The sequence below is a fragment of the Etheostoma cragini genome, chromosome 2 (genome assembly GCF_013103735.1).
Source record: "Etheostoma cragini isolate CJK2018 chromosome 2, CSU_Ecrag_1.0, whole genome shotgun sequence".
Lineage (NCBI taxonomy): Eukaryota > Metazoa > Chordata > Actinopteri > Perciformes > Percidae > Etheostoma > Etheostoma cragini.
The window spans coordinates 22,170,290-22,196,813 of NC_048408.1; the positions used below are offsets into that span (position 1 = coordinate 22,170,290).

General features: G+C 40.7%; 4 protein-coding genes across 9 annotated transcripts in view; all 4 read left to right on the top strand.

Annotated features, from left to right (window-relative positions):
• Window positions 1–751: 751 nt before the first annotated feature.
• LOC117958980 (procollagen galactosyltransferase 1-like) lies at window positions 752–11,368 on the top strand. Its single transcript, XM_034895803.1, has 12 exons — window positions 752–969; window positions 3,142–3,252; window positions 3,341–3,458; window positions 4,076–4,210; window positions 5,777–5,981; window positions 6,333–6,452; window positions 7,333–7,409; window positions 7,496–7,602; window positions 7,988–8,120; window positions 8,759–8,886; window positions 9,821–10,027; window positions 10,151–11,368. Exons 1-12 carry the CDS (start codon window positions 752–754, stop codon window positions 10,419–10,421), a joined length of 1,830 nt encoding a protein of 609 aa, XP_034751694.1. The 3' UTR covers window positions 10,422–11,368.
• A 1,608-nt stretch (window positions 11,369–12,976) lies between these two features.
• On the top strand, window positions 12,977–15,660 carry LOC117959404 (nucleoredoxin-like protein 1). 3 transcript variants are annotated; one of them, XM_034896534.1, is made up of 4 exons: window positions 12,977–13,469; window positions 14,508–14,768; window positions 14,871–14,960; window positions 15,138–15,660. In XM_034896534.1, exons 2-4 carry the CDS (start codon window positions 14,533–14,535, stop codon window positions 15,511–15,513), a joined length of 702 nt encoding a protein of 233 aa, XP_034752425.1. In that variant the 5' UTR covers window positions 12,977–13,469; window positions 14,508–14,532; the 3' UTR covers window positions 15,514–15,660. The 3 variants fall into 3 exon arrangements, with proteins under 3 accessions (XP_034752425.1, XP_034752434.1, XP_034752444.1); XM_034896543.1 differs by having other exon boundaries at window positions 12,977–13,248; XM_034896553.1 differs by having other exon boundaries at window positions 12,977–13,243.
• Window positions 15,661–16,640: 980 nt separating this feature from the next.
• On the top strand, window positions 16,641–18,897 carry LOC117959417 (nucleoredoxin-like protein 1). Of its 3 annotated transcripts, none has more exons than XM_034896573.1 (4): window positions 16,641–16,969; window positions 17,315–17,580; window positions 18,029–18,118; window positions 18,263–18,897. In XM_034896573.1, exons 2-4 carry the CDS (start codon window positions 17,345–17,347, stop codon window positions 18,615–18,617), a joined length of 681 nt encoding a protein of 226 aa, XP_034752464.1. In that variant the 5' UTR covers window positions 16,641–16,969; window positions 17,315–17,344; the 3' UTR covers window positions 18,618–18,897. The 3 variants fall into 3 exon arrangements, with proteins under 3 accessions (XP_034752464.1, XP_034752472.1, XP_034752456.1); XM_034896581.1 differs by having other exon boundaries at window positions 16,641–16,964; XM_034896565.1 differs by lacking the exon at window positions 16,641–16,969 and having other exon boundaries at window positions 17,282–17,580.
• A 1,498-nt stretch (window positions 18,898–20,395) lies between these two features.
• The window catches only part of LOC117958771 (adhesion G protein-coupled receptor L1-like), a 24,186-nt gene continuing 18,057 nt past the window's right edge, over window positions 20,396–26,524 (top strand). For both annotated transcript variants that reach the window (XM_034895408.1, XM_034895399.1), the window contains exon 1: window positions 20,396–21,262. The gene's annotated coding sequence lies outside the window, so the exon portion shown is untranslated. The remainder of the gene's footprint in view (window positions 21,263–26,524) is intronic.

Sequence of the window (26,524 nt, forward strand, 5' to 3'; positions counted from 1 at the left end):
AAAAAAAACACAAGGAATTAGAATATATAAGACATCTCCTGATCCAGCCAATTTTAAATGACATTACGGTGTCTGTGAAGTCCAAAAGGTCTAAACCACCCTGTGTTTTACAGTAAGAAAGAACCTTCCTTTTTAAATGTGAGGTTTATTTTTCCAGAGGAAGTCGGGAATTTTTGTATTAATCTCTTTAAGTGTTTTCTCATTGATAAACAATGAGAGAGAGGGCTAAACAAAATGGGAGAGACCGTCTGCTTTGACCAAGAGACTTCTACCAAACATACTTAAATCTCTTTAGCAACCAAGAGTTAGGAATACCTTTAGTCTTGGCCGTTTTGATATACAGCATAGCTGTTGCGGCCTGCTGTACATTGAACACATGGACACGCCCTTGTTGCCTTCTAGTAGCGTTCTACAGCTGGATCTGTTCTTAAAGGGGAGGACAAAGGGAGGAAGCCTAACGGTCTTATTGGGCTTGTAGGAGACGAAAAGTTAAAAAACGTACAACTCATCCTAACCTTGATACTGGCAGGACCCCCTCATATGATTTAGTTTAACAATTTACACAAGGCATATCAATGTGTGTCTGTCTTTTGACACCACCGAGCTCCAATTTAAACCGTTCCAGACCTGCCCTTTAATTACGCCAGCTCCTCCGCCATGGTTTCACTGTCGGCATAACACAACAGCGTGACCGTCATCCTCTGTCCCTTTTCTGTCCGCCGCGTTATCAGTGAGTTTTGTTTCACCTGCCATGCCCCGGGTCGCCTCGCTGCTGTCTGCCCTGCTGTTCGTTCTCCTGCCGGGCTCGAGCTGGGGATATTTCCCCGAGGAGCGCTGGAGCCCCGAGTCTCCGCTCCTCGCTCCCCGGGTCGTCGTCGCACTGGTCTGCCGCAACTCGGCGCACTCTCTGCCGCTGTTCCTGGGAGCCATTCAGCGTCTCAACTACCCGAAGGACCGCATTGCGCTGTGGTGAGTTTCATGGTGTCACCGCCCTTGAAAATAAGGGTATTACATGTCTAAACTTTTAAAAGTATTTAAACTTGATCTAACTGGAAATTAAGTACGTCAAAGTGTGATTCAACGTCAGTGTGAACTCATTAAGGGAGCACCAGAGACACGTCAAGCCCATGTAACGTTAGACATAGAGGAAAACTCTTGTGAGTTATGGCCAGGTGGGGCCGCTGTGTTTATAAAGATGTAGAAAACCCCACGAGTGCTTATCTCCACATTTAACAAATCAAATTGGCGGTGAGATGGGCGAAAGTTAGAGCAGCGTGACTGTACACGCTCCGTGGTGCTGTAGGGACCGTGGTATTGTGCCTGTGAAAAGTTCCATTCAGTCACAGATCGTCTCTCTCATCGCAGCCCCCCCGCTCATATTTTATTTCCCCTACCGCTCCCCCTTCCACATCTTCGTGTTGCAGGCTCGACTCGAACAAGAGAACTATTGACCTCTGCAGAATTTACCTTTCTTCAGCCTGTTCCATCACCCAGCCTTTCTTTCCAGATCATTCTTGTCTCCAGCACTGCTCACTTCTTCTTTTCACGTTGATCCCTTGCCAGTAGATATGTTTCTGAAGATTAAGTCAATCCATTTTTTTTAATCAGCATTCAGACCTGACAGGTTAGATTATGTTTCTCTGAAATAGCCTCGAGACAGAGTTTTGTTTAATGGGACTGTGTGAGTCAGGATTAGAGTTAAACACTCCTATGAATTGATTGTTTGAGCCAACATGGTGGGCCTCATCTGAGAGTGAATGTTGAATTCAGCTTTTTCAGTGGGAGCTACAATGAGGGATTCAAGTGCCCGTGTGTCTATTTAAACAAACCAGCCTAGGAGTTGAGAGCTTTTTTCCCTGTATCCCAGCCAGCCAATTCAGCCTCGGCGCCTGAGTGTAACTATGCCCATGAGGCAGCAGGAGCTTAGTTTTCTGCATCGTTGCTTTGGTCTACAACATATCTCTTCCCTCAGTGGAAGAACAGATATAAAAAGGCTTTAAAATGCAGCGTGAAATACATAAACTGAGGCTCTAGCTGGCCACCGGTCGATACCTGCAGTTATCAGACTGACAGGTTAAGATGGAGTATTTGGCAACTGGCGGCATAGACACATGCATGCAGACTGCCTAATGATGTGTGTGTTCTGCAGAGACATGCAGGATGGATATTATCAGTCTATAAATCTTCAATTTGTATCCCTCTGACCTTCATTTATGTCTCTCTTATCCTTTCGGCATGGTTCTATTGTTGGCATGTGAGCAATCCCAAACATATCCTCTCTATAAGCCTTTTACATTATTTGCTTCCTCTGCTCATTCAAAACTTTACAGCAGTCAGAGAGGGAAAGGTAGAAAGAGAGGAAGAAGATGGATTGGTAAGACGGTCACATGTAGGTGCTGGGATGGCACTGCTGTGTTAAAACGCCACAGACCGATGGTAAACTAACACCTGCAGCATGCCGGCTGTCACTCACTACATGACGGGGATGGGAGTAAATCAACATCTCTCATATTTACTCCATTTTTACCTCTTTCCCTCGTTTTTCGAAGTGTCTCTGCCCCTCCCTGACACACTGAAATTTGTTATGATAACACAGACAGCAGATGAATGCCGCTGCTCCCTTTTTCGGCCCCTATTGTCCATCTTTGTCCACTTCCTGACATTCATGATGTGGAACTCTGCTCTAATGACAGCAGGACAAAGTAGAAATGGATAATAAATCAATACTATATCAATGCAATATCTTCTGGGATTCGGTTTTAGCAATATATATATTTTGTTGTTTTCCATGTTCCTCAAAGCTAGTGTAATCATATTTTCATATAAATGGTTACATTGACTAAGTAAAGGCGTCTGTAAACATGCATTTGAGAGACTATAAGGCTGATCGGTATCTGATTGGTAAATCCCTGATATAAGCCCCTTAAAGCAAATTTATGATTAGTGATAGGGGGCTATATAAATAAAATGTAATGGACTTTACTATATCGTTGTTGGAATATGAAAATCGACACAGTGACATAATATTTAATCCATAGATCTAGCCCTAACACTCAATCATTGAAAGAATGTCTTTACGGTTGGTGGTATTTCTGATCAAGGTGCTTCAAGGTGGTCCCTCTCCCTCTCTCCTCTCCACAGGGTGGCGACAGATCACAACATAGATAACACCACAGCCATCCTGAGAGACTGGCTTGTCAAGGTGCAGAATGACTATCACTATGTGGAGTGGAGACCTGAAGATGAACCCAGGTACTGTGAGTTTATGTACTGTATGTGTGTGTGTGAGACCTACAGTACAGTACTTTTTTTTTACATTATCTGTCTGTGCATGTCTCAGTTCCTTTGAAGACGAGATGGGGCCTAAGCACTGGAATAATCTCCGCTATGAACACGTAATGAAGCTCCGCCAGGCAGCGCTGGAGACCGCCCGTGAGATCTGGGCTGACTACCTGCTGGTACGATAACATCCTCTTAACAGCTTCATAAGCCCCTCTTATTATGTACTCTCAGTGATGTCTCTGACTCTGTGTGCGGAGGTAACCATTGTCTACACCTGATAATAACTGTATGTGGATGATAAAGCAAAGCTCCTTTACATAGAAAAGAAAAGGAACAACATTGTAGAGAGATCTATGACCAATGAATAGTTTAACCAATGATTATATCATTCTTTTTAAAAGTAAGAAACTGATAGGCTGAGCATCAGCGGTACCATATAAACTGGAAATATGTTGCAGAATCCTTGGTAAAAAGGTAAAAAAAACTATTGAGTTTAGGGGAAAAAAATGATTTTTGTTGATTTTTTCTTTTTTTTTTTGTTCACCCTTATTGAACAGCAGTTGAGTTAGTCTAATCGCACCAGAGTACAGAACATCCTCCTGCAAATACAAGGGCAGTCTCTCGGTAAGGCTTGTTTAAATTCTGGGCTGTGAGTTGTTAGGATGCTCACAGTCGTGCTCTGTGATCAAACCATGTTGCTGTGGCTCAATCAATCATTGAGTGACATTTTGTCTGTGCTTGCATGTTTGTGTGTGATTCGTGTCAATACTGTGCCCTTCTCCTTTGTCTGCAGGTGGCTGACTGTGACAACCTGCTCACAAATACGGACATATTGTGGAAACTGATGAGTGAAAACAAGACAATTGTAGCGCCAATGCTGGAGTCCAGAGCCGCATACTCTAACTTCTGGTGCGGGATGACTTCACAGGTACTGCAGATGTTTGTTTTCATGTGTTTAAGGACTTGTAACCCTTGTTTAATATTTACTTGCACTATGTCTATCTCACATAAAAGTACCCCACATTAAATTTATTTAATTATTTATTTATGTTACTTATTTATTTATTTATTTATAATTTATTTAAGTCATTTAAGTAAAAAGTATCTTTCTGTGTCTGTCTAATACTTTCTATGACTTTTCAAAACCATCATGCATGGGGGTTGGAATTATGGACCGCTTGCTACTGTAGTACAGCGTTTCTTTTGTATGTACACGGTTACATTGCAACACATCAGTTTCCGACAGCGGTGAAAGTGTGTTTCCATCAAACGCCTTTAAAGCCTGGGCGTAATGCCGTCACATGTTGCTTTGCGATCAAATTGATATATCGAAAGGATTATAGACATTTTAAGGTGTTTCCATTAATTTTCGCACTGAATCGCACAACATTCAAGCAATCCTTTGCAAACAAAGTCTTTCTTGATAAAATGGATTGCACCGTTTACCAACAAATGGTCAATATTGCAGAAGTTGTAGTGCTTAAATGCCAGCTGATAGCAACATATAAAGCTATAATAATAAAAAACAATACTATCAACACATAGCTACGATGAGTCAAATGCAACTTCTTACTCCCGCATTTCTGTGGGACTACTCTTTTTTTGAGATGTGTGTTTTAAAAATTCCGGAGAAGCCAGAGCCACGTGACGCGTGTGTCCAATCAGGTGGCGGTTTTCATTTTTTGGGCGACAATACAAGTTAGTGCCGCCTGCTGTTATCCATACGTATTATGTCTTGCGCAGAACGTGCGCTCAAGTCGGCGTCGCTTCGGTGTGTTCCAAGGCACTTACTGACCCACTCAGGGAGACTGTCAGTCCGACTGCCTTTTCTGCCAAATGTTGGTCCTCGGGTTGGTGTGTCAGAGCATTTCATTTTATTATTTCATATCTTATCAAGAGCTATTTTAATAGAAACTATTTGTTTAGTAATAAATGTCTTTTTTTAAAGAAACGGACAGAGAATCAAACTTGCACATCTGATCTGCGCATAACGTACTGTATGTGTTATTCTTGGATATGGTTCTGTCTGTGATCTGCTGAGACGGGATTTCTTTCCGTACTCAGCTTTTCTTCTTTTCAAATCTGAGCAGATTTGTGGCCATTGTCTGTCCTCCAACACAAAATAAAAACAAATTCAACCAAGAGTTTGCCTCCCAGATTCCTGCAAAGAACATTTCTTTCATTGACAGTAAATGGGCCCATAGCCAAAAGGCAATACCCAATGTCTGTTGGTATAAGTTATTATAAATTAGCATAACTTACTTTTCACAATTAATACAAAATGTCTTTTTGTAATTTATTAGTAACATATGAAATTTTAGATATATACTGCAGGTGTTCTTCCTGTAATTGTCACACAGACGTACACTTCCGGCAGACCAATCAAGTCTCGGTCGAATTTCTCAGATCAAGCTTCACCTAAAAATATTTGGAAACCAGTTGGACACAAGAAAATTGAGAGTAACTTGACAGCATCTGTGTGCACTCACTACAGGGTTATTACAAGCGTACACCAGCCTACATGCCTATCCGTAAGCAGGAGCGTCTTGGCTGTTTTGCTGTACCAATGGTCCACTCCACCTACCTAGTGGACCTACAGAAAGACGCCTCCCGTCAGCTGGCTTTTTATCCACCACACCCGGAGTACAGCTGGGCCCTGGATGATGTCATCGTCTTTGCCCACTCAGCTCGCATGGCAGGTGAGACAAATGCAACAGAGATAGACTTGTTATCTTGAGGGCTGCTTAATGTCTTTGACACGTTCTGGATTCAAGATTCCAAATCCTTTATTAATCGCACAATTGGGAAATTCACTCTGTTGCAGCAGCAAGGGATAGGGGGAAAAGTACAAGACATAGATAAACAAACAATAGATAAATATAAGTAAAGAGAATAAAATAGTAAAGTGTATTTACAGTATTGCACAGTCACATTTGTATTGCACGTTTATCAGTCCTGGTGTGAGTGTGTTTTGTCCATGTGGTGGACAGGGAGCAGTGTGTTGCTGTGTTTTGTAAGCATGTTTTTTTCCCTCACTTTTGTCTTCTCAGGTGTGCAGATGTACGTCTGCAACAAAGAGATTTATGGGTTTTTCCCAGTTCCAATTCGTTCCCATGGCACCCTACAGGATGAGGAGGAGAGCTTTGTGCACACTCACCTTGAGGTCATGGGTGAGTCAACAGGTCAAAGAACACTCGCAAAGACCAGAATGATTTCTTTGTGTTCCACAGTTTTAGCAAAAGGCTGTGAGTTTGCTGGTGATTAAGCACTTAGCCAGACACTAGGCTGTGATTACACCTGAATAGGTCTCTTTGTACAATGGAGGTTTGTTAGTTTGGAATATACTGTTATACTGTTGTTCCTCCACTTTTATCTTTAGCTTGCAATATCATGGTGTGCTGTTCTGCAATTTCTGTTAAGCTGAACTAAATATTCTTTTACCCATCTTGGAAATGCAAGACAGGTTTTTCAGAAGTAGCCTAAAGTTATATTTAGTTATAAAGTTCTGAGCTACCGTAGCAACACAATATCCTGACACGACAAAATTAATATGGCTAAAATGTTTCTGCAGTCAGTTTCTTTTTTTCTGTTTATGAAGTTGGCAATTAAGCATGGAAAGGTGTTCAGATGAGACATGGAGAAGACGACAAGAGACAGGAGAAGAAAAAGACTCCAGAAATAGATTGCATGTTTTTCAAGTTTTGTTAGATTCCCACTGAAATTGTCTTTTCTTTAATATCACTTTGTCACAAAATTATACTACTGTGTACTATAGTCTTTGTGCAGCATTACGGTATGCATTGTAGGAGAGGAAACACCAGTCAGATGGACCATGAAACCTACATAATGAATACTAATAATAATAGTATTAGTATTATAATAGTCTTTTTTACAAACTCACATTGCTAAATTTCTAGCATGTGAATTCAATGGTTTATTTTTGAAATCTCCTGAGGACCCCCGTTTAGTCCTGAACCACATGTTGGGAACCACTGTTTCACCACATTACACATTCTCTTTGTAACCTTTCCCTTGCTTTCTCTTTGAAAGTGAAAAATCCTCCACTGGAGCCTTCCAGCGTCCTGTCTCTTCCTCCAAAGCAGCCTAACAAGATGGGCTTTGATGAGGTACAAACACTCAATTGCATACACACATAGGAACACACAAAATAACCTACGCATGTGTGTGAGGTTCTGCATTTGTGTGCACCCAGGTGTTTATGATAAATCTGGTGCGGAGATCTGACCGTCGCGAGCGAATGCTAAGAACTCTGTATGAGCAGCAGCTCAGCTGTAAGGTTGTTGCCGCTGTGGATGGCAAGTACGTTTCTCATCTTCTGCCTCCCCCACTGCCTGTGTCTTCTTGATTTGTGCCTCTGCAACATGCGGTGTAGATTGATGTAGGGAGGCTGAGCAGAGACAAACAACCAGGTGAAAAGTAGCGGGTGCATGCTGTCAGTTACATTTACAACTTTAGCTCAAAAATATAAAAATACTACTCTAATCTATGTGTAGGCCATCCAGTAGGTAGCGTCATGTTTTACATATTTGATTTTTAATCGTAATATAAAATGGTATGAATGAATAGAAAAACCTTGCAACACATGCATGCCTTATGTTAAAATCCTATTTATACGCACACGCACGCACGCACACAACATTTATTCTTTTCTAATCTCTTTATCTCTCCTTTCTCTTTCCCTCAGAGCTCTGAACAAGAGTGATATAGAGTCTATGAGGATTAAGATGCTGCCGGGTTACAAAGACCCTTATCATGGTCGGCCTCTCACCAAAGGTGAACTGGGTTGTTTCCTCTCTCATTACAACATCTGGACGGAGGTGAGACGCTTGGACAGGCCTCAGGCCTCTGGGTCTACCTGTGCACGGTAGATAACGTTTACTACCGAAAAACACAGTAACTCAATCTGTGTGAGAGGAGGCAGCTCGGTGAGAGTCATGAGCTTGATTTAAGATTTGGTACTGCAGAAACCAACGTTTTACAAAGAATGCATATAGACTTGGGCTTTCAATTGATTGAAATGTTTAATGGCAATTAATTGCATTAGTGTCCTAGTTAACAGGCCAACACATTTTTTTAATCTGTTCTAAATTTACTTTAAAAGGGACATTTTTTCCTGTTGTATTTGAGACCTAAGTGGTTAACCTAGTATCTGTGGACTACATGCTTGAGAAGGAATTAAACCAGTATATAAATATATTTATTTATAAAGATTAGATCATATATATAGATTTATAAAGTAAGTCACTAAGAGGGTCTGAAAAGTTACTAAATCTTAGGTGAAAGTCTATACATACTTTTAATTTAGGAGTATAAGTTACAGTTTTGAACTGTAGGACTCCAGCTAAGGATTTAAGAAACTTTTCCATCACACTAATGCTTTTGCCAGCTCACCATCATCTCAGCAACAACTGTAATGCACTCCCATTTATGTGTATGTGTTTCTGCGTGTGCGCAGATAGTAGACCGTGGTCTGCAGACCTCCCTGGTCATCGAGGACGACCTCCGCTTCGAGGTGTTCTTCAAGCGGCGTCTCCAGGCGCTACTGGAGGAGGTGACAACACACAAGCTGGACTGGGATCTGATGTGAGTGACATACACCACAATGTAGTAACCAGAGAGGATTATCATGCTCCGTCCATCTGTCACACGTGATATCTCAGACACCACTGATCACACGCTGAAAACACTTGTGGGAATTTTTCCTCTTAACATCACACTACTTAGCCGCTCCAGCATTTTCACATTCAGACGGCTCACTGTCATAGAATAGCAAACATAGAGAAGTCATTTCAGAAAGTAAAAGTACTTTTAGTATGCACTGCAGTTGCCTTGACTGAGTATGTACTGTTTTATGCAGTATGTATACAAGCGGGACATACTATTTCTTTAGAACAATGCTCCTTGAATTTTGCTCGTATATTGCATGCTGCACAAAGGATTGTGGGTAGCCAGAAAAGCATGCTGGCTGACTGGATGCGGTAGAGCATCCTGGTATTTTTGGCATTTGGCATTTGATATACTATGTATTTTGACACACAAATCTTTTCTGGCATACTAAATAGTACGGTAGTATGGGTTTTGAAACGCAGGGAAGGTGAGTATGAGCAGTAAGTCTCCCAGTTGTATAATTTGTACCATAATGAGAAACTTTGGTTACAAAATATCAGTTATTTTCATAAAAAGTCAAAGATGTATAAAAACATAAAAAGTAAACTACAACTCAAGCAAGGAGTCTTTCGATTCACTTTGCTTAGAATTCTGTCACATGCGCCACTAATGGCAAGCTGAGGCTAAAGATGATATTATATACCTTATAATACATTCAACAGTTTGAATCAATTCAGGATTTTAGGTTAATTTCTTTTAATTTAAATTCAGAATTGTTGGCAAAGTGCATTGCTTTACTCATCCACTGACTGCATACATTCTGTTTAAAGGACTTGATTTTAGTCAAATCGGCTCCAAGTTTAGTACTCTTGATATTTCTTGTTTCTTTTATCTTAAATATTAAATACAGTTACATCGGGCGGAAGCGAATGCAGGTGGACCACCAAGAGAAGTCTGTACCAAACATCCACAATCTGGTGGAGGCAGACTACTCCTACTGGACACTCGGCTACCTGTTGTCATTACAAGGAGCCCAGAAGCTCCTTAGGGCCGAACCACTGACCAAGTTGCTACCTGTTGACGAGTTCCTCCCTGTCATGTACAACAAACATCCAGTGTGAGTATAACCCATCCACCCCTTCCTCTTCTTTCTGTTCCTTTTATCTGTCTCTTCTTTATGATTTTGTCCTTTGGCGCCAGTGGTCAATCTAATCACATCCCCACTCCTCTCCCTCATCAGTTCAGAGTACATGGACCACTTTGAGAGTCGGGACCTGCGCGCGTTTTCGGCCGAGCCGCTTCTGGTGTATCCGACCCATTACACGGGAGACCAGGGCTACATCAGTGACACGGAAACATCGGTCGTTTGGGACAACGAGACTGTCAAAACCGACTGGGACCGAGCCAAGTCGAGGAAAACTCAGGAGCAGGGGGAGCTGAGCTTTGAGGCCCAGAACTCTGACGTCCTGCAGTCTGAACTGGAGAACTGGAGCGCACGGGACGAGCTGTGACGAAGAAGAGAGGACGTGAGGAGGAGACATTAAGAGAAGTCTTGCAGAGATAAGAATGAGGGAGATAAAACAAAGCTGTGATAGTGGAGGAAATGGATAAGATGGGGAGACTATAACAGAATGTGGGTGAAGAGAGAGAAAAGGCAGAGTAGATAGATACAACGACTGTGAGGGACAAATGTCCTCTCTTTCTCTTTCCACTGATCTTTCTCTTAAGTGATGATGCGCAGATGTAGAGTTAACTTTGGAACAGTCAGTTAGCAGCTTTTGTTTAATTTATTGCATTAATCGCCCATCCTTTGACACCAGCCTGGTTCCCTTTTTTTTTTTCATATATATTTTCCCCAGATTTATCCCATTATACACATTATATATAAATTCCTCCAGAGAAAATGAAAAATAAATACATAATTGGAAAAAATGCAGTGTTTAGCGCCATTCTAGGATTCCTCTAAATGACATCTAGTCACATTTGACCTTTCTTGACGACACATCCTCTAATTACACACAAAAGTATGCTCTGGGTTTGAATTAGGACCCTCTAAAATATATAAAAGGACTATGTTACTTATTTTTTTATATTAAGCTCTCAAAGCAGAAAACAAATGTTGCTTTTTTAGACATTGTTATACTCTCAGTGGTTCCAAATCTGTTTGGCTTTTGACCCCTTTAAAAAGAAACAATACTTGTAACCCTTGATCACCAGTTGTATGTCTACTAGTGGAACTGGGAACCACTGTCTTCTTCTTCTTCTTCTTCTTCTTCTTCTTGTGACTCTTAACACCTTGCTGTTTTGTTTAGCCTGTATGTTATTTAAGTAGGCTTTATAAGGTTGTTACTTGTTACGTAATAACCTTATATATCAGGAATGTATCAGTGTTTTCTTCTATCTGCTGTCAAACCTTTTTACACTTTGACAGCGGCCATGTATTGTTTTAGTGTTTTCCCCTCGGTTCACATTGCAGTTTTAATCCAAATTTACAGCTTTTGTTGCATTTTGTTTGTTGAAGATCAGAATATTAAATGAGTACAGATCCATTTAAAATAATTTGTTTTAGGAACTATTCATAATTGGTCTCCTCTGTGGTTGCAAAGTGTCTTTTTAAACCAAAGAATGAAATAAAAAAACTTTTATAATGATTGGTTGGGTTGATCTGAATTTAGTTTGGACTCTTAAGGCTATATACCCGAGCATCAAGTCCTCAAAGATCAGTTAAAAGCACTGACATTGCACATGTAGTGGGTTTATTTATTTAACTCCTCGCCTTTTTTTTTTTTTTTGCACTGCACTGCTTTTTTTTGGCACACAGCTGTTTTAATTCAGCACAATTATGAAAGCCCCAATTGAGACGTTTCTTTTAATTAGTGCCTGCTGGTGTTTGCCTGCCCTGCCAGCACATAGTGGTCAGTTTGGTCTGCAGCAGGCCTCCATTACTCCTCCTCATCGCCCACTGTGTTTACACAGACAATCCATATCTGCTGTGAAGCGGAACCCTTCTGTACTGAGTTATACAGTTTCATGCTATTTGCATCCAACACAAAGATTTTGTCATTGAATGAGACGGAAAAAGAACAAATATTGCACGGGTAAGATACATTTGAAATACTTTATACTTAAAATGACTATTAAAACGTGGTGTGTATGTTTATTGAATGGACTGTGATTTTGTAAACAAGCATATTTGTGCCAATGTATTGCATGTCCCTCAGGACCTACAGAAGTCTAAAGCTATGCTTGTGGCTCTGTGATGCTGTGCTTGAGGCTTAATGCTGACTCAGCATACTAACACATTTGCAGAACATGCTGCTGTTTAGCTGCTATTATTTACCATCAAGCAGCATACAATGTAACACCTAAATGTTGGACAAATTTCAACCTAGTAGTAGTGCTAGATGAAATATCACCAAAGTTATCTCATTTCATCTAGTGGAGAACATGAATCTCAACAAATTCAATCACCGACCATCCAATAGTTGCAGTCTTTAGGGTGCGTTGTGTGTTTGCTCACTTATCCACAGTATGTTTAGGTTTACTGCAGTGGCACACGTCTGTGTGACTCAGACTAATCCTATTAGAGCTCTTTCTCCCCCCACCTCTATATTTACCTCACCCCTCTCTGAGATTAACCCAGGTGTTTTCTGCAAGTGCCTCTGCAGATCAATAGTCACTTTTCTACAGTAGGACCTGCTGGGGTTTACTGGAACCAGGCATCGACTTTCTCAGTTCGTTTCTTTGAAACTCCACATCCTGGCTGTCAAATCAGATAACAGGATGCAAAATAATCATTATAATGCCCTGAGTGGGAACACAGTGACATCAGTTATTACCAAGACTACTACAGCACCATTTGGTGGGAGCAGGTTAGGAAGCTTCACTTGATGCATACATTGTCCGTCTTTTTTCTTTGTTTCCTTTCTGTCTTCCTTTCCCCCTATTTAACCTATATTCCAGTCCTCACTTTGCAATCCAATTTGTCCAATGCAATCCTTCCTTTCCACCCTCCCTTCTTTGCTTTAAGTAATACGATTTTCTACTGTTGAGCTGGAGTTTCAGGGCCCACGGTACACAAACCCGCAGGAGCAACCTCTACCCTGAATTATAGCATTGCCCCACCTCCAGCTATCTGTAATCTCCCTTAATTGTACACAGAGTGCAGGGTAAAGAAATTACAGAAAGGGGGGAAGAGGCAGTGAAAGGTGCCACTGACATAGCAAACATCCCAGGATTTAAGAAAGAAAACAAATCAAAGGAAGAACACTGGTTTGAAAGAGAGGAAGAACTGGATATATTTCTTTTCTTATTGGAGTCAAGGAATTTCAAGGTGAGGTAAATTACTTGTGGCGTATGCAGCTGCCATAGCACGTACAAAGATTGATGGCCTATTCAATTCGCAACTAACAAAACAAGGCAGTGTCGCTGGTATATATCAGCGACGATCAATCAACTCCAAAAAGTGAACCGGATTATTATGAAATAACTTTTCCAAATGTAGGATTTAGGCTCTAACCTTTCAGAGTCTTCCAGTAAATCCTCCTTCTTTTTTCCAGGTGAGGTGCAATGCTGCTCTATTTCAAATATATTTCTTCTACATCAGCCTAGGAAGTTTCAGTCCAGAGTTGTAGTCTCAAATAGCTCTGGCACAGCTCAGAGCCAAATCTAATTTGTAAGGTTATTGCTGTCAATCTACAGCCCGCGGTAGACTTCTGTGACAGTGAAATACAGGCTGGCCAAGACAGATAAAGGACACTTTTGAGCTGTTAGGCCTGAACTTTATTTCTACGCATGAAATATTTTTTTGTTCTGAGCCATAAGTCTGCTTTTAGAAAACACTGTCCCATAAATGGCTGATTCATCATGGACAGCTGATCCTGGCTGGGCTGTCATGTTGTATGTAGATGACTTTAATTTAAAAAACAACAAACTATTGTAACATAAAGACTAGATGTCAGTGTGAGTTGGTCAGTGAGCTCAATGAGGTAAATTGTCCTATTGTTGCAGATAACAATACAAAAAATGTCACCAAGGTAATAGTATAAAGTAGAGGAGTCCTGCATAAACACATAGTAAGACAATTTAAACACATCAAACAACAGTGTGCACAGTCTGTTGATCAAATGTCCAGATTTCAGTGAGTGGGTTAAAGTTATTTTATGCTAAAACTCTTAATAAGTAACAGCTTTTTTCAAAAAACTTTCCTTTGACTTGTCTCAATCACTCATAATATGAATATTGAATTAAACCAGGTTTTACAAGGGCTATTACACCATGCAGCCACAATGTGCGTTTTCACACTTTAAAAAGAAAGAAGATTCTTTCTGCTGCAGGGCTGTTACTACTTCTCTCCCCAAACATCTGTGGGATGTTGAAAGTCATGCTTGCAAATCACTAATAACTGTAAAGCTCAACTCCTGCGGTTGCACTGAAAATCTCAGATAACATTTGAATGATATTCAACAGTTTAAGAGCAGCTTTATCCCTGGGTACCGTCAGCAAAGATGCAGGCGATGAACTGCACCAAGCATGATGAAGATCACAAATACATTGTAGCCCAAATATACACATCTGTATTCCATCCTTCTCCACAGAGGGGCTTTTACCTTTTCTTTCATCATGGTGGACCTGTTCCTAGACCGAGTTCTGGTGGAGAACAACTGGGACCAGGATGAACTCAACACGGAGCGAGAGATCCTTGGTATTCTCGAAAACCGCATCCTGATGCTGTTCTTTGCATCTGCGGAGTGTGTCAAGTGCCAGGAATTCCTGCCTGTTCTGAATGACTTTTTCAAGAGACTGAAAGATCCAGCGTACATTGACTACCCCAAACTGCTCGCACTCGTCTTCATCAGGTCTCTATCTTTCCTTCTCTTTATCGCTTTGATGCACGGATGGGAATGCATGAACTCACATTAACTGTTTTCTCATACATCATTTTCCATTTTCTTCTCTAGTTTGGACCAATCGGAGGCACAGCAGGAGAGAGTCCTCAAAGAGCTGCATAAAAGGGTTTTGTTTTTGGCCTTTGAGGATCCATACAGGAAGTAAGTGGAGAGAAAAAGAAATGCTGTGTAGTTTGGATGTTTTTGCAGATACATTGTTAGAGTGCGTGTTTCCAATATGAAATTATGACATTTCATTATAATACAATAGTGTGCAATGCTTTACCTGTGTGCGTGCGTGTGTGTGTGTGTGTGTGTGTGGATATGTGTGTTTGTCAGAGAACTGCAGGCCATGTTTAAGGTAAAGGATGTACCAACAGTTGTGGTCATTCGTCCTGATGGCTCCATCCTCTCTCCAAATGCTGTGCAGGACATCTGTCGTTTTGGTTGTGACTGTTTCCGTAACTGGCAGGAATCAGCAGAGCTCATCGAGAGGAGCTTCATGCTCAATGAGGAGTTTGAAAATCTAAATATGCGTAGTGCCACTGACCCGGTGAGGAGACTCAAGTACAAGACAGAGGACGACAAGAGGAAAAAGAGATGGTGGAATTCATTGGGGAAGGGCAAAGATGAAGGTCAAAAGGAGGAGGAGAAAGATGGAACGTGCGATAGAAAGGGAAAAGAGGGAGATAAAGAAACATGGAGGAGAAGATGAAGAGAAACAATCAAAGAAAAAACACAGTCTTTTGTGTTGGTTGTTGTCGAGTCAAGCCTCGTAAATACTTTGTCAGCGATACTGCAGCCTCTTCAGAGGCTCTCTAAGAAAGACTTGGCAATGGGATGTGCAGTAAAATAAATAAATAAATAAATGGCATGTAGAATCTACTGTGCCTCTCTGCACTGATCACACAAAACTTTGAAAGGAATGAAATATGATTGAGTTGCTCTAATATGCTATACATTTTTTACTACTACTGTTACTACTGATAACTATTATATATTTTAATGAAGCCTGCATACTTTTTATTTCCAAGCTGTTATCCAGTTCAGTCTTATTTGTCAATTAATGACTAAAGTTAAGTAAATATCATAAATAAAATTTCAGTCATCAGAGCAAATGTCACTGTTTTCAAACACAGAAACATGTGCAGTACACAACATGTCTAAAATAATTTCTGCCTATAAGCATGAGCCCCAGAATCCCAGTGTAATGCTCCTCAAATCACTATTTGTGCATTAACAGTGGATCAAACGCAGCCTGGGAAAACCCTGACAAACGAATACATCTCCAACATTTACTCGGGGTTTGTTACGTCTGTGGTCACACTGTTAAACAACATGCCAAGTTTTTTTTTAGGTCGGTTAGAATCTGTCTCTGCTGATCCTGCTCATTTGTGTGCTGCTTCCATGGCTGTAGTAATACAGCTGTAGCGCGTTGCGTTTGTGTTTTTACAGCACCGTGTATATGTTGTTTATGTTATTCCTTTCATTATTGTTGCCATGTTAATTATGGCATGTCTATTGAGCACATTTTGTATGTTAAATATAAGTTGTATTGATCTCCGAAAACAATAAATTATCTTTCCTGATAAGACAAACGGTTGGATGTGTGTGTGTGTGTGTATCTGTCTGTCTCAACTGTGACTTCATAGCCAATAGCCAATGTGTGTATATATATATATATATATATATATATATATGTATACACACACAGTATTTCCTGTAGTTCTGCTCATCCATTAGTAACTGAAAAAAGGCCTCACTGTGGGTCACCTTATTAAAGTCTTTTAATGTTTATACTTCCTGCCTCAGTACGGCCTACACACACACACACAGACACACACACACACACACAAACAAACACACACACTGCACACTTCATGTCTCTTGTCCCTCTGTCACCTTGTCTTTCAATCCCTCCCTCCCAGACCAGACAGAGGAGGGGAGGTGGAGTGCAGAGACACAAAAGAAGAAGGAGTGAGTAGCTACTGCATGCCTTCAAGGTGAAGGAGAGACAGTCAATGAGTGAACGTGATATAAACTCACAGGCTGTGAACTGATTCAAGTACGACACAGGAGGAGTTGAAAAGAAGAAGAAAAAAACTGATTTTGAAGCTGTTTCCTGTTTGGATTTGTGGCATCAAGGGGTGATAATATTTGTGAGAGGCACAGTAAGTAACTGTAAGGATTATCCGATTTAACGGCAGGCAAGATGGGCTCATATTATGAACGGGAGGTTTGTTATTCTTACTGAGTGGAAACACACTGTCTAATTCATAGTCATCAAAGTCATGCAGTATGCAAGATTGACCTAAATGCCAAAACTTTCCGAAACATTCTCATGTGTGTTCTGTGCTTTCTTCATGTTTGGCATTATCTGTTTTTTTATTTATTTCCTTTACACTACGTATTGCTTAACTGATGATTTCAGTTTTTTTATTTATTTCATGATTTATATAACAAATATATAATATAGGTATATTGTTTTTAGATCTATCGCTGTACTTCCCTGTAAGCCCCAGTCCTCCATTGTGTGACACTCCATCATGGTGGACCTGTTTGTTGACCGGGTGCTGGTGAAGAACAACACGGACCATGATGAGCTGGACACAGAACGGGAGATCGTCATGCGCCTGCAGAACCGCATCCTGATGCTCTGCTTTGCGTCTGCTGCATGTGAGAGCTGCCAGCAGTTTGCTCCGACGCTCACAGACTTCTTTGATCGGTTGACAGATGAATTTTATGTTGAACGCGGTGCTCAGCTTGTTCTCCTGTACATTAGGTACAACACGCACACACACACACTCACACACACACACTCACACTCACACACACACACACACACGCACACACACACACACACACACACACACACACACACACACACACACACACACACACACACATAAACCCACACTTAATCTAGTAAGCACACCCCCTGACCTCAATTTAAACATTTGTATGCATAGTGTGCACCTGCATACCGTGTATGACCATGGACATAATAATCCTACATTATCTCTTGGAAATAATGAGGAAATATGATTTCCATAGTTGTTCTCTTTCCCTCTATAATTGCCAAGTCATTTATTCCTGTTTTTCTGAGAACCAAATGTCCTCTTAAAGTAGAACGACACGTACTGTACAAACAAAGATTTGGATAGGTTTTATGGACTTGGAGTCGATATCTCCGAGCAACATGCTTTTCCCTTTCTTCCATCCCTTGGCAGTTTGGACCAGTCAGAGGAACAGCAAGAAAGCTTCCTCAAAGAGCTGCCCAAGAAGTGCCTGTTCCTGGCCTATGAGGACCCCTACAGGAGGTGTGTGGGTTTAACCAGTTAGTTATGTGCGCAGCCTGCTGGTGGATGATTGTAATGTAAATATACCTTGCTGTATAAATCCATTTGCTGTATGCCAATGTGTGTGCCAGTGTGTGTCTTGTGTGTGTGTGTGTATGTCCACAGAGAGCTGAAGGCCATGTTTAACGTGGAGGAGCTGCCCACAGTGGTGGTGCTGCGGCCCGACTGCTCCATCCTCATCCCGAACGCGGTGAAGGAGATACTCTGCCGTGGCCCAGACTGCTACCGCAACTGGCAGGAAGCAGCAGAGCTCATCGACAGGAATTTCATGATCAGCGAGGACTCTGAGGGAAAGTCCATGCGCAGCTTGAGTGACCCTGTGAGAAGACTAAAGTACAAGGTGGAAGATAAGAAGAAGAAAAAGAAGAAAAAGGCCAGAGGGTGGGGTGGAGATGGAGATAAAGATGCAGAAGTGGACAGAGGAGCGGATGGCAAGGATGGAGGCGGGTCATTATGGTGATGGGTACAACACTGTGGGTTTCCCCAAAAGTTACCATGACTGGTAATAAAATGCTTTGTCACGAGGTGCAATGCTGATGCTGCCAATGTAACACAGTTTTACCAAACAAAACCCTTTTTACAGCTCAATGTCAGACAGTGCTGGCATTTCAAATCGAGCATTACTGTGGCTAGATTTGCTTTTCTATAGTGCCAAGCATCTTCTGTGGTCTTACCACAAACACATTGCCTGTATAAGTGGGTGTGGATATGACAACAATCAATACAAATCTAACGTAAAAGACTGTAACACTGAATACTGCTGACCAATGCTGACCTCATCTTACAATTTTGCTTAAAAAATAATTTTGCTTAAATAAATCTTTGAAAGCTGCCAAGTACTATAGTCAAGCCAAAGTTAGGTCTGAGCCCAGTTTTACTGTTATGGCTTGTTTTATTACACCCAGGAGATTCTTCCACCCATTTTCCCATTTTCAACGCCACAGCTTTGACACGCAATGCCCTTTTTTTTTTTTACATGATAATTTTCGCCATCCAATCAAAACACACACAATCTGAAATCAATGAATTATTCAGCGGCATTAAAATAATTTTGTTAGTGACTGTTGTGCTCTGAGTGTTTATGAAGTCTGGCTCCACTTTACAGGCTCCACTTGAAGCAATCAGAGCGATTCAAAGGCAATCAGGGGAAATTATGGAGAAACTGTTTTCTACGTAATCAGTGATTTCCTTTGACATGACTCAACGTCTTTCATGAGGACTGTGTTTAGCCTTTGCACACTTCTTTGCACATGTAGACTGCATAAATTAGGCTTTTATGATCAGTCAGGACCTAGCTAGACAAGAGGATGATGGGAAGTTATCTTTTATCCTCATTATCTGGGTAACATAATAATGATAATAACAATACATTTTATTTATGGGCACCTTTCATAGTTCTCAAGGACCTCTTACAATGAAAACAAGCAAAAATACAGTTAAAAAGGCAAAAATAATTATATTGAAACAATAACATTTATATGATTGAGATGGAAAATGAAGAGGAAGCAATCCATCTATGCTTTTGACGGAGAGTGGAGTCATGTGGGGTGGGTCTTTTGGAATAGGTGGGTTTTGAGGGAGGTTTTAAAGGCGGGTAGAGCCTCTATGGTACGAATGAATAGCGAGAGGGAGCTCCAAAAGCAAGACCTAAAGCTTTAAAAGCTGCCATTACTCCTGAAAAGCAAATAAAGAAATCAATGGAGTGCATTTTTGCATGTTAGGATTAAGAGAGACAGGTGATGAGAATGACCAGAATGCCATCAGATGTCATCAAGGTATGACATGCTTTATAAATGGGGATGATTCGTTTCAAAGCCAATTGACAACATTTTCACAGCAAAGGTCTTCCTTAAATTTGAAATATTGCAAATGCCTGTGCTTGATTAATTTGCACACCCTGCTACACAGCAAACACTACCTTTACAATGCCCTTTCTACGTGTTCTCCTAGTAGGATAAATTTAAATGCTAAACCTAAATCTGAGCTGGTCAGACCTGTAAAAACACAGAGTGTAAATAAACATGAACCACTGTTTATTCTACATTCTTCTCCTTTTGCCTACACAGCAGCTTATTGTTGCTCACTCAGACAAACCTTGATAATATAGTCGAAGCCCCCTCTCTCCCTGCCTCTCACTGTCTCTGCACACGTACACGCGCGCGGGCGCGCACACACAATCACACACACACACACACACACGCGCGCGCGCGCGTTGCGCGCTCTCGAGTGCAGAACGCGCAACAAGCGGACTAGAGGGAAAGAGAGAGAGCACCAGAAGAAGAAGAAGAGAGGACGGATGCAAGGCGAGGCCAAGAACAGAAAATCAGATTTTTCTGGTTTTCCAGCTGTTGTCTTTTTGTTTTCTTATCACGGCGTCATTTTATAACCCGATCCGTGCCTCTTTTTTTATAAAAGCCCAATATCTCCCGTATCCGTCCTGATGTGCTGCTGCGCCTCATCACGATTCTTCAAGGATATGCAAAGCGGCTGTCATCACGTCGACGTTATTTTCCGTTAAATGCAAGGATGTAAAATCGGAAGCATATGATCAACAATGACAAACGACGAGTGGGCTTGATGAGCTGTAGAAATCAACGGAGGGAGACAGGGCAGCTCGGGTCTGTGCATTAGTTTGCGCCTAATTATTGTATTTTTTTTTTTTTGCGTGTGATCGTGTATTTTCTTCCACTCATCCAATCGGAGCTATAAGGCCTATAGCCCGCACCGTCTCTAAACATGAAACCCGTGGGAATTATGATACCAACGTGACGCACAGTCACACAACCCAGCGGGGTAGACATCGAGCCTTGACAGGACGGAGGGAGGGTGTGAGGTCCAGCAGAGCAGAGCTCTACACAGCACACTGATCACAGGAGGAGGACGCCCAGTTGTTGTTGGACACATCGCGCAAATGACTGCCGTATAGATATCGCCCACCACCATCTCCCCATTGAATATTTTATTTGTTTCATGCATCGGGGAGAGCTGAGAAGGAGAAAGGGAGGAGAGTACAGTGGGTGCGCGAGGGCGCGGAGAGACGGGATGCGGGAGACGCAGTGAGCGAGGAGGAGGAGGAGAAGGAGGAGGGAAACCGGAGGATTGACGGTAAGATATGGATATAGGCTATGAGGATGCCCCCCCCCACCTCTCTTCACATGCACACGCGCACATTCATGATCAATGCCTGAGAAGACAACAGAGGTGCCCTGCTCCTTTGCTGCTGCTGCTGTCAGGGGCCATTTGATCACTGAGGGACAGAGATCTGATGTGCTGCTGTGCAGGGCCTCATACTGCTGGCTGCCATTAAAGCTGGGTCAGTAGTATTGGAGTGTGAGGCATGGGTGCTGTGAAATATTCATGGGTAATTTCCCCACTCTGTGCCTCAGAGGATTGCAGGGAGAAAGTGGCATAATGACTCAGGGTGTCCCACGCTGGCCCACCGGAGGGGTCTGTCACAAGTGGGCTGAATTGTGTTCATTACACTCACACGCATCACACTCATTGATTGCAGTGTCTGGTGTGCTGCGGTGAAAAGTAGTGTAAGCATGCACACCCACGAAAGGGGTATAAATGCAAGGTTTGGTTTGAATGTTTGCTGGATTAGTTTGCTGATTCACCACAGATGGGAATGCGAGGAGAAAGAGACTGAGAGGAAGAGCGTGCAGACAGAGAGAGAGTCCATTATCAATATTTTAGTGGGGGGATGAGAGGACTGGGTCAGTGGAGGAGGCCAGGAAGGCAGGCAGGCAGGGAGTGCAGGTGTGACTAAGAGGAAGGCAAAACAGAGAGAGAAAAGAAAAGGAGACAAATAAAAGAGGAGAAAGGCTGAGAATAGGATGGAGGAACAGAGGAACAAGAAGAGAAAGAAACAGCTCAGTGGCTGTCAGGACTCTTCTGTCAGGCTAAATTTCATTTGTAACCTTGAGTGTGTGCCAAGGTATTGTTAGTGTGAAAAAGATGATAGAAATGTACTGATACACATGTAGAAATGTTAGGGAACAGCCATTTTAATAAGGTGTAGTACCTAGCTTTATGTGTGTGTGTGTGTTTGTGTGTGTGCGTGTCTATGTGTGTGTGTGTGTGTGCGCGTCTGTGTGTGTTGTCTCTAAGGAGAAAAAAAGCTAATTGATCGCTTATATCACTCAGATACGCAAGCATATAAACTCAATTTGGATGGATTTGACTTGTAAAACGCACAACATTTTTCTCTTTTCGGTTTGGACCAACTCAAACAGGTTCATATCATGTCTCCTTGTATCCGTCAGACATACTGAGTCAGACTCCCTGTCTCTGCTGTTTGCGTGTACGCAGGCCTGTTCAGATCTGGAGGTGGAGTGTAACATCAACTGATTTCACCCAGGCCTATTACAATATTTTTGATTGATTATGTAATTTTAATCAAAAAATGTAATTGTCTAAATTAAATGACAATGAATGTTTTTTGTGTCTAAGAAACAAAACAAAAAAAGAATTAGTGAAAAAATGTTATCGCAAGGTGTCGTCAAGTTGCTTGTTTTGGCGAAATAAAATACTACATCAAATGGGACAAATCAAATTACTAAGAAAAGCAACAAATTCTCACATAAGGAGTGCAGCAGCCAGCCTGCCTTCCTAAAAATGTGTGTTCACTCATCAAAATAGCTGCAAATTGATTTTCCGTCAAACGACTAATTGCTGTAATTCTGCTGAAAGGCTTATAGTTGTGTTTTTCTGGGATTGATGGCAGCATTACAGTTCAGTGATACATGTATCTGAGCTTATAAGCGGAGGAAAATGAACAGTGACGGCCATCATATTCATATTGTTTTTCTTTCTCAGAATATTTTCTAGAAGTGTCTCTAAAAGCATGCATAATCACATTTAAAAGACAACTTAACATACTGTATTACTAAATGAAGCCAATTATTTGTTAAAATATATAGTCCAGTAGATGTTATTGATACAGTAATTTTCTATCACGGTTTGTAATAATTTTTTATTATTATTTTATTTTTTTACTTGATGATACATATTGTGGTAGAGTATATATATATATATATATATATATATATATATATATATATATATATATATATATATATATATATATATATATATATGTATATTTCTGAAAACTCATATGAGAAACTGTTTGGATAAAATAACCAAGCAATCAGTGTGCAAAACACATTCTCTTCTGTAAATGTACTAATTTCCGTATTATAGTTGTGTTTTCCTTACTGTTCAGTTCAGTTCATAATATAGTAACAGGTTATGCTGACACACAAACCACATTTTGTTAAAAGAGGCAGAACTTGACAACAATGCTCTCTAAATACATGTTTACTTTTTTGAATGTTTACCTCAGTAAAAACATGAGACTTTTAGTAAGATGAGGCAATCATTTAAAATGCTGTGAGACAAGAAAGGCTCACACACACTCCCCGTTTTGTGCTACATTGTCAAACTCTCCATGACAACACGTATTTAGGCAGACTACATCTGTAAATGTGTAATGTGTTTGACATTAGCAATCCCTTTTGAATATTTAACTAACCCAAAGACATCTGGTTCCCGGTCACTTCACATATGGAACATTTTCCAGTAACTACAAAACCCATTTTTGACATTTAGTGCAACATTTCCCTGCTGCTTTGTCGAGAAAGCTATGTGTGTGGGGGTTAATCACAGTAAAGCAGTGTGCTATTTTAAAAGGATTAATCTCATTTATTCCAAGTACAACATTTTTAACCTTTTGCCCAGCTCACAGACCCTTTTTTCCACCGTCAAACTAGCAATAGTGGATTTGGACACACCCTAAACACACCTGCACCATGCCCTTCATGCCGTGCGCTTGGATAGTTAAAATAGGGCCCAAAGAGATACTTTTTTATCAGAAAGACAAAGACGTGTGCAATCACTTCATTGGTCCAACTCAGAAAAGGTATCTGGTAGCTTGCTATATTTAATGAGCATCTGCATAGGCCCACCAGCTAAAGCACAAGGACTGCATGGAAGAGACTGTTTAATCAGCACTGTCAGAGCTGTATCAAGCTACAGTAGAAAGGAAGCTCATCCACTTAAGTGTACATTTTAGCTAAAGCTGAACTTATTATTAATAATAATTAATAAAAATCATTACATTCATCCATCTTCCACATCTTTGGTTTCAGGACCTGTTAATTTAATCAATTATACCAATAACAATTATTGTTACTTAGTTTAGTCAATTTACTGAACATGTTAAAACAAAAAATAAAAAGACTGGAAAGTACTGACAAAAAATAAAAATGTGTTATTTAAGGCCCTATACTCTTCTGGTTTCCCATCATACTTTCATACTTTTCGCCATTGTGATCATAAGAATTTGAATTCTGTGTGATTAGAATTCAATTCATTGATTATTTTTCTCTATAAAAGACAATGGCTTCATACTGTATGCTAATCATGTAAAAACAAGACAGAGATACATGACTGCACTGTATTTCTTTGTCTTTCTTTGTAATTCTGTAATACATCTAAATTGTAAAAATAAAGCTATAAACCTAGATGAAAGGAAATTAAATAGCTTCTCACACAAAACCATTGTAGATACACGCATGTGGTATAGTATGAGAAGCCAGTGAAGCTTTTTCGCCTTCTTGGCCTTCCATATCATGAATGTCATATCTATGTGTGTTAGCATAACAGATATTTATTAAGTTTAATCTTTTGTGAAAACTGATGGCTAACATGATAAATATTGACTTTGAAAATGACTTTCAAAACATGATTATGATCTATCTGCAACCAATTTACTCCCATTTCCTGAAAAATGTAACGCTGTTAGCAGTGTCCAACATGCAGGGTGGGTCGTAATGCTCTGAACTTGGCTCTGAGCGTCGTCTATGTTTCCTGTCTGCAACAAGCGAATGATTGACAGAGGGCGACACCTCCATTCCCCAGAGTAACTCATCGACCAGACAAACATCCAGGCTCTAAAACCCTGTAAGTGGCTTTGACTGCAGTGAGTAGGCCTCAGCCCTCTGGGGGCTGTGGAGGTCAATGGTCTGAAAAAGGCTTGCAGTCACAGAGGATACTGTAGCGGGTTTTAAAATCCTTCCTTGACCCTTAAATAGTATTATTAACGAAAAGAAAATTCTCAACATTGCTTTTATAAAAAAAATAGCTAATAAAAAACTAATAAAGCTTTTGCTGTTGGAAGTACTGACAAAGAGTGAGTAGCCTATGTCATCCTTTTATTACCACGCATTCATTCTTCCATTAGGAACATAACAGTACAAGGCTGTTTTGTCACTTTGTGCTTCATAGAGATCTGCCCCCAGGCACGGATAGCTCTCTGATCAAAGGAGTGGGAGGTTACTCTCGCTTTCTCTCTGTTGATTTTATGGCCTTCACCTAGAAAATAGTCTGAATCTTTGTACCTGGTATGATTTCACATCAGTTTTAATGATTTCCAACAGGCGGATTTTATTGGCGTTCAGGGATCATATGCTTCCCACAGCAGTGGGTCAGTGAATTTTCTTTTTTTCTATTGCTTAATTTTTGGAGCAGCAAAACCGCACCAAATTTGTTTGGCAGACTCCAGTTCCATTTAAGGCTTAAAGATTATTTTAATCATAAACTGTGTTTAGATTATTGATTGATTACCTGATTAAAGTTAAATTAATTCTAAAAAGATTACAAAATAGTGAAAATGTCTTTTTCCAATGCCCCTAAAGTGAAACTGCTTGTTTTTTCCCCAACTCCAAAGATATTGAATTTGTATTTGTAAAACAGAAAAAGCAGAAAATTCTTTTGTTCAAGAACATACTTAACCCCCTAAAGCTAAACACCGTTCTAACCCACATTTTAAAATGATAATTATTAAGATATTTGATTGAATGGTGTAGCCATAAAAAAGATGGAGTCTTGAATATTTCACTATGGAGACTTGGAACAAGCTGTTAGAGATAGATGGGAGTAAGGGGATTTTACAACCTTAAAGTTACTTAATGGGACTTAAAACAATGTTGAATGTGAAAAATGTGAAGAAGTTCATTTGATGTTCAGAATAGTTGCTAAATAGATGTTCTGTTGCTATTGAGTCACTATTAACACTGTTAGATAAATGCAGATTCATGCAGTTTCTCATGTATAATGTGTGTGAATGGCTGTGTGCATGTATGTACTACTCACACACTCTCAGTTAGAGACTGCTCCTCCAAGTAGGCCGGCCAGTGGCCCGGGGCTGGATTTTGGTTGCAGGCAGGGAGCATGGTGCTGCGAACAGGGGACTGGGTGTGTGGCTTTGTCAAGGCCCATCAGTGTCCTTGCTCTACTTACTCTGCATCAACACTTAAGGGTGTGTGTGTGTGAATATGTGTTTATGTGTGTGTGTGTGTGTGT

Excerpts from the sequence above, each read along its gene's own strand:
- LOC117958980 (XM_034895803.1), top strand. The coding sequence starts at position 752 with ATGCCCCGGGTCGCCTCGCTGCTGTCTGCCCTGCTGTTCGTTCTCCTG. Across the intron at positions 3,253-3,340 it reads AGACCTGAAGATGAACCCAG|TTCCTTTGAAGACGAGATGG; the intron begins GTACTGTGAGTT and ends TGCATGTCTCAG. Across the intron at positions 7,410-7,495 it reads ACAAGATGGGCTTTGATGAG|GTGTTTATGATAAATCTGGT; the intron begins GTACAAACACTC and ends GTGTGCACCCAG.
- LOC117959404 (XM_034896534.1), top strand. The coding sequence starts at position 14,533 with ATGGTGGACCTGTTCCTAGACCGAGTTCTGGTGGAGAACAACTGGGAC. Across the intron at positions 14,769-14,870 it reads CTCGCACTCGTCTTCATCAG|TTTGGACCAATCGGAGGCAC; the intron begins GTCTCTATCTTT and ends TTTCTTCTCTAG. Across the intron at positions 14,961-15,137 it reads TTTGAGGATCCATACAGGAA|AGAACTGCAGGCCATGTTTA; the intron begins GTAAGTGGAGAG and ends TGTGTTTGTCAG.
- LOC117959417 (XM_034896573.1), top strand. The coding sequence starts at position 17,345 with ATGGTGGACCTGTTTGTTGACCGGGTGCTGGTGAAGAACAACACGGAC. Across the intron at positions 17,581-18,028 it reads CTTGTTCTCCTGTACATTAG|TTTGGACCAGTCAGAGGAAC; the intron begins GTACAACACGCA and ends ATCCCTTGGCAG. Across the intron at positions 18,119-18,262 it reads TATGAGGACCCCTACAGGAG|AGAGCTGAAGGCCATGTTTA; the intron begins GTGTGTGGGTTT and ends GTATGTCCACAG.